This window comes from Mandrillus leucophaeus, unplaced genomic scaffold (genome assembly GCF_000951045.1).
Source record: "Mandrillus leucophaeus isolate KB7577 unplaced genomic scaffold, Mleu.le_1.0 Scaffold66, whole genome shotgun sequence".
Lineage (NCBI taxonomy): Eukaryota > Metazoa > Chordata > Mammalia > Primates > Cercopithecidae > Mandrillus > Mandrillus leucophaeus.
The window spans coordinates 3827673-3832447 of record NW_012107141.1 but is presented as its reverse complement, the minus strand read 5'-3'; the positions used below and the strand labels follow the sequence as shown (position 1 = coordinate 3832447).

At 49.2% G+C, this 4775-nt stretch overlaps 1 protein-coding gene across 1 annotated transcript in view; it reads right to left on the bottom strand.

Moving 5' to 3' along the window:
• CRY2 (cryptochrome circadian clock 2) overlaps positions 1–2612 on the bottom strand; it is a 39466-nt gene extending 36854 nt beyond the window's left edge. Inside the window, exon 1 of the mRNA XM_012001367.1 lies at positions 2313–2612. Coding sequence (XP_011856757.1) covers positions 2313–2527 — 215 coding nt within the window. The 5' untranslated portion in view covers positions 2528–2612. The remainder of the gene's footprint in view (positions 1–2312) is intronic.
• Between the last annotated feature and the right edge of the window lie 2163 nt (positions 2613–4775).

Below are 4775 nucleotides of genomic sequence, written 5' to 3'. Positions count from 1 at the left end.
AAAACCAAAACCAAACAAAAAACCCCAAAACCTTAATGCCCAGGCCATAACCAAGAACAATTCTAACAGAACTGGGGGAAAGGGGTTGGGCACAGTGGTTCATGCCCTGTAATCCCAGCAGCTTGGGAGACCAAGGTGGGTAGATCACCTGAGGTCAGGAGTTTGAGACCAGCCTAGCCAACATGGTGAAACCCTGTCTCTACTAAAAATACAAAAAAATTAGCCAGGTGTGGCAGTGGCCGCCTGTAATCCTGGCTACTTGGGAGGCTAAGGCAGAATTGCTTGAACCTGGGAGGCGGAGGTTGCAGTGAGCCCAGACTGTGCCATTGTACTCTATCCTGGGCAACAAGAACAAAACCCCATCTCAAAAAAAAAAAAAAAAAGAATTGGGGGAAAGGGGCCCAGGCATCTTTTAAAGATCCTTATGGGATTCCAATACATAGCAGCCAAGATTGAGAACCACTGCTCTAGTCTGTCCCCTTATCTTATGTTTCTCATGGCACTTCGTTTCACTAAATTATGGTTGTTTGCTGGTCTTCTTTCAATAAAATGTAGGCTCCAGGAGTTCTGGAGCACAGACACATCTGTTTATTCACTGCTGTATCCCTAGCAACATCTAGAGCACTACCTGGCAGATATTAGGCACTCATTAAGTAATCAGTTAATATCTGCATTCCTACACAGCCTCTGACTTCAGGATTTGACTCAGGCATCTGAGCCACATTCCTTTTCTCCTTCACTAGATTGACAGCACAATCACAAAACAATGACCCACAAAAATCCATAAACACCTGGTTCCTAGCAAACTGGAGTTTAATCAACAGGAATTTTATTGTTGATTTTTAATCTCCCCTATCAAAAAAGAGTAGGCAGTACTAGGCAGTGTCCCCCAAAACCCAATAAAAGAAGAAACTCTGTGACAATGTAACAAGAAGGTAGTCGGATTCCATTTGGCTGGCTCTGACTGGTGCAGGGCAGTCTGAGGCTTGGCTTAATGTCCACACTAGGGATGGTCATTTGATGATGCTTGTCAAACCCAACCTCCTATCTGTAGAAAACTGGAGCAGAGACAGAGCAATAAGGCAGCCTGAAAATTGTGGGCAGGCTCTCCACAGGACTCTTTAATTGTTCCTTCTATATAAACTGGGCAAGAGGGGACACTGAACAGACCTACTGCTAGGAGCACTTACTCTCTTAGCAGGGTACACACCTTGGAGAGAAAAGAATGGTGTGCCGAGAGCCACGGTATCCTGGAAATAACCCTGTCCATCGGTGCAACAAGGCCACAAGCAAACATTCCCCAGAACAATGTAAACAAACCCAGCGACTGCCACTAGGTGTTCTGAAGAGCGATGGGTACATGATGTCTCAAAACTCTTCAATTTGAATACTGCTTACAAAGAAAATACATTAACGACCTGTTCATCTTTTTCCATGATCATGTCGACTCCATCTCCTGGGGGGTCATCAGAGCGGCCCTTGATATCATGGGCTCCCTAACCTTAGCACAACAGTTCATAGAAGTCTCATCTCTAATGGCTCAACTGTCCTCTAAAATCATGACAAGAGGATGACGGGGTGACACTTTGGATCCTTTTACATTTTTTTTAGCGAGGTCAAAGCTCCAGAGCAGGGCTTAAACCATTTTGGAGAATCCCCTGGATTCTCTGGAGCTTTGAACACAATGCGATTCCACCTGAAGACACCTTTGGCTTCTTTATTTATAATATAGGGGAGAAGACTTTATTTAATGCTAAGCCAGGGTCACCTGACACCCCTAGAGGCAGGACGGTCTGGGCGCAGGGAAGCCAGGATGGGTGGTAGGGCGGATTCAAACAAGCCAGAGGCTTAGGAATGACCTCCCTGAGCCCAGCAATGGGCTCTTTACTTGAAGAATGCGAACAAAAACCCGTCCCGCCCTCACACCACAGTATCTCCCTTCTGCCCCTCCCTGAGTAGACCATAAGAGCCCTAGACCAGGAGCCCCTGTTCCGCCACTCACTGGCTGCAAGTCCTTGGACAGGTCGACTTTGGGTCTCCAGGGCCCAAGGGTCTCATCTGTACAACGGGGATCATGATCTCCGTTCCACAGGCAGTTGAGAGGCTCAGAGGGGTAACAGTGCGAACGCGCTTTGTCAGAGGCTGAGCCCTGGCCCACCGGCGCGTTAGGACCATGACGAATTACTTCCCCGGTCTCGGCTTCTCCACGGCCTCCCAGCCGTGGAGAGGTTGAGAGAATCGTGCTGTTCGCCGGTCACCCAAGGGTCAGGGTCCTGGCTGCGTCCCCGCCACCCCGCCCCGGGTCCCCTCACCTCCATCGGTTGATCCCGACTGAGGAGGAGGCCGCGAACCACGGGTCGAGAATGTAAACGCAGCGCACGCAGCGCGCCCCGCGCACGGCCGCCAGCAGCGCCGGGTTGTCGTGGAGCCGCAGCCCTTTGCGGAACCAGTGCACTGAAGAGGCGCCGTCCGTGCCGGGCGCTGGCGCCGGCGCCACAGCTGCCGCCGTCGCCACAGTCGCCGCCATGACTGTCCAGACTGCTCCGGCCACCCCCGCTCCGCCCCGGTAGGCGACGCGGACCCCGCCCACAGACCGCCCAGTGACCTATGACGCCGCAGCTCCTCCCTTCGTCCCCGCCCCCAGGGCCTTAGAGCCCCTGTGCCATTGGCTGAGTGCCTCCCGCCCGGCAATTGGCCCAGAGACGCCAGAACAGGCCCCGCCCCCTCACGTTCCTACCATGTGTGGGTCCGCCTGGGTGGAGCTGGTAGGCGGACAAGTGACGCAGGCTGGCACAGTCCGCGGAGGGCCGGGAGTGGGCCGAGTCTCGAGGTACAGCGGATCTCTTACACATGTCCTGTTCAGGGCCTGCTTCTAGAAGAAGCTGCCTGGGCTGGTAGGGGTTGCTGTGACTACAGCCAGAGACTTGCAAAACTGACAACTGACCTTCCTATTATCACCAACATCATCACCAGCATCATCTACATCATTCTACTACAACTGCCATTTATTAAGTGCACTTTATATGGCAAGAGACATGATCATCTCCTTACGTAGTCGGTCTCATTTACTATTCTGAACTCAGCCCAGTTACATTCATTTAACGAACACCAGTGGAAGAGCTGCTGTTATTTTTGTTTTACAGATGAAGAAAATGGAGGGTGCCGCAGGTTGAGCGACTTGCTCAGTATCATAAAGCTACTAAGAGGGATTTCACCCAGATTATTCTTATTTTGAAACTTCTGCTTTTATCCACGAAGCTATACTTCTCTTTGTGCGAAGATCCTTGGTAATTCCAAGTGGCAGAGTCCAAGGATGGGGAAGGAGTGCCCTGATACGCAGCATTAGAGGATTTGGGAGTAGGGACTGGGAATGTGGAGGACTTGAGCTCGTAATTATGCCATCAGATGAATTTATTTTCTTTTAGTCTGTTTAGTAGATCCAGTGGTACTATTGTGTGCAAAGCACTGTACTGGATTCCGGGTGGGGTTCAGAGATGTGGAGGACACTGTCCCCATTCTTCTGGGACGCCAGGTGGAACCCTCTTATTCCTCTGGCGTCTAGCATAGAGCTTGCTGATTGACTGACTAAATGGCAAGAGAAGCTATAAACACCAGCAACAAGGTGTTGGGGAAGGCTAAGATGGCTTAGTCAAGCTGCAGCTTTGGGGTTATCAGGTGGAGAACAGTCTGTTTCAACTTGGCCCTAGGTTGAGCCCATGCTTGGAACCCTTCCTGGACCTGGGACAGTGTGATGAAAGCATTTAGCAATTTAGTCTGCAATTTAGTGGCATTAATTGGCACCACTCTCTAAACCAGTGTCACTGCAATCCTAGGCATTCTCTGCCATTTCCAGGGCTTTTCACAAGCTGTTCCCGCAGTCTAGATCACACTCCCTCTTCCTTCTTTGTTTCTAACTCCAGTTTGCTCTGTATCATTGTTCAGTGTAGATGTCACCTTCATGCTGTCTGATCCCAACCTGAATAGTGCCCTGTCTCATTCTGTGCTTCTTTGTGGTCACTTGTCTTGGCACACAATACTGGAATTTCTTGCTTAAATGTCTTAATGCCCCATTAAAGTATAAACTCCTGGAGAGCAGGGGCTGTGGCTTATTTACAGTTGTATGTCCAAAGTCTAGCTCAGTGCTTGGCACCTAACGCTGAAGGATTATTTGAGTAAAAATTGAACTAGAGTCTCATATTGGCAGGCTCTTAGAGGCTTATCCTAGTCCCCTTACCTGGCCCTGTCCTTATTTTTGAATTTCCTTTCCAAATGCTTGCTGAATAAATCGATGCCACCTTTCATTACTTTTATTTTAAGGTTTTGTGTTCCCCCTCTCCTATCCCCTCTTCTCTCCACAAGGTTGGTGTTTTGCTAGGAATGGAACAGAGTGTAAGGAGGTATTTCTCCCTTAAACAACCTCAGAGATGAGTCCTCTTCCCTTTTTCTCCTCTGAATTCCCGTAACACTGTATCTGTATTCTGTGAGCCCGGGACTGTGCTTGTCTTACTTATCAGTGTCTTCCCAGCTGGTACCTAACATATAGCAGGTGCTCGAAAAACATTTGCCAAATGATCAAAAGTCATTTCCCTCCCCTCCACTCTCTCTCTTATTAAGCTATCATGAGAGGCAGTGTGGTGTAATGGTTAAATCCTAGGCTTCGCACATTGGAGTTGCTGAGTTCAAATTCTAGTTCTTCTTTTGTTCTCTGTGACCTTGGATAAGCTAGTTAACCTCTCTGTTCCTCACTTTCTTAATCTTTGCAATAGGGTGATAAT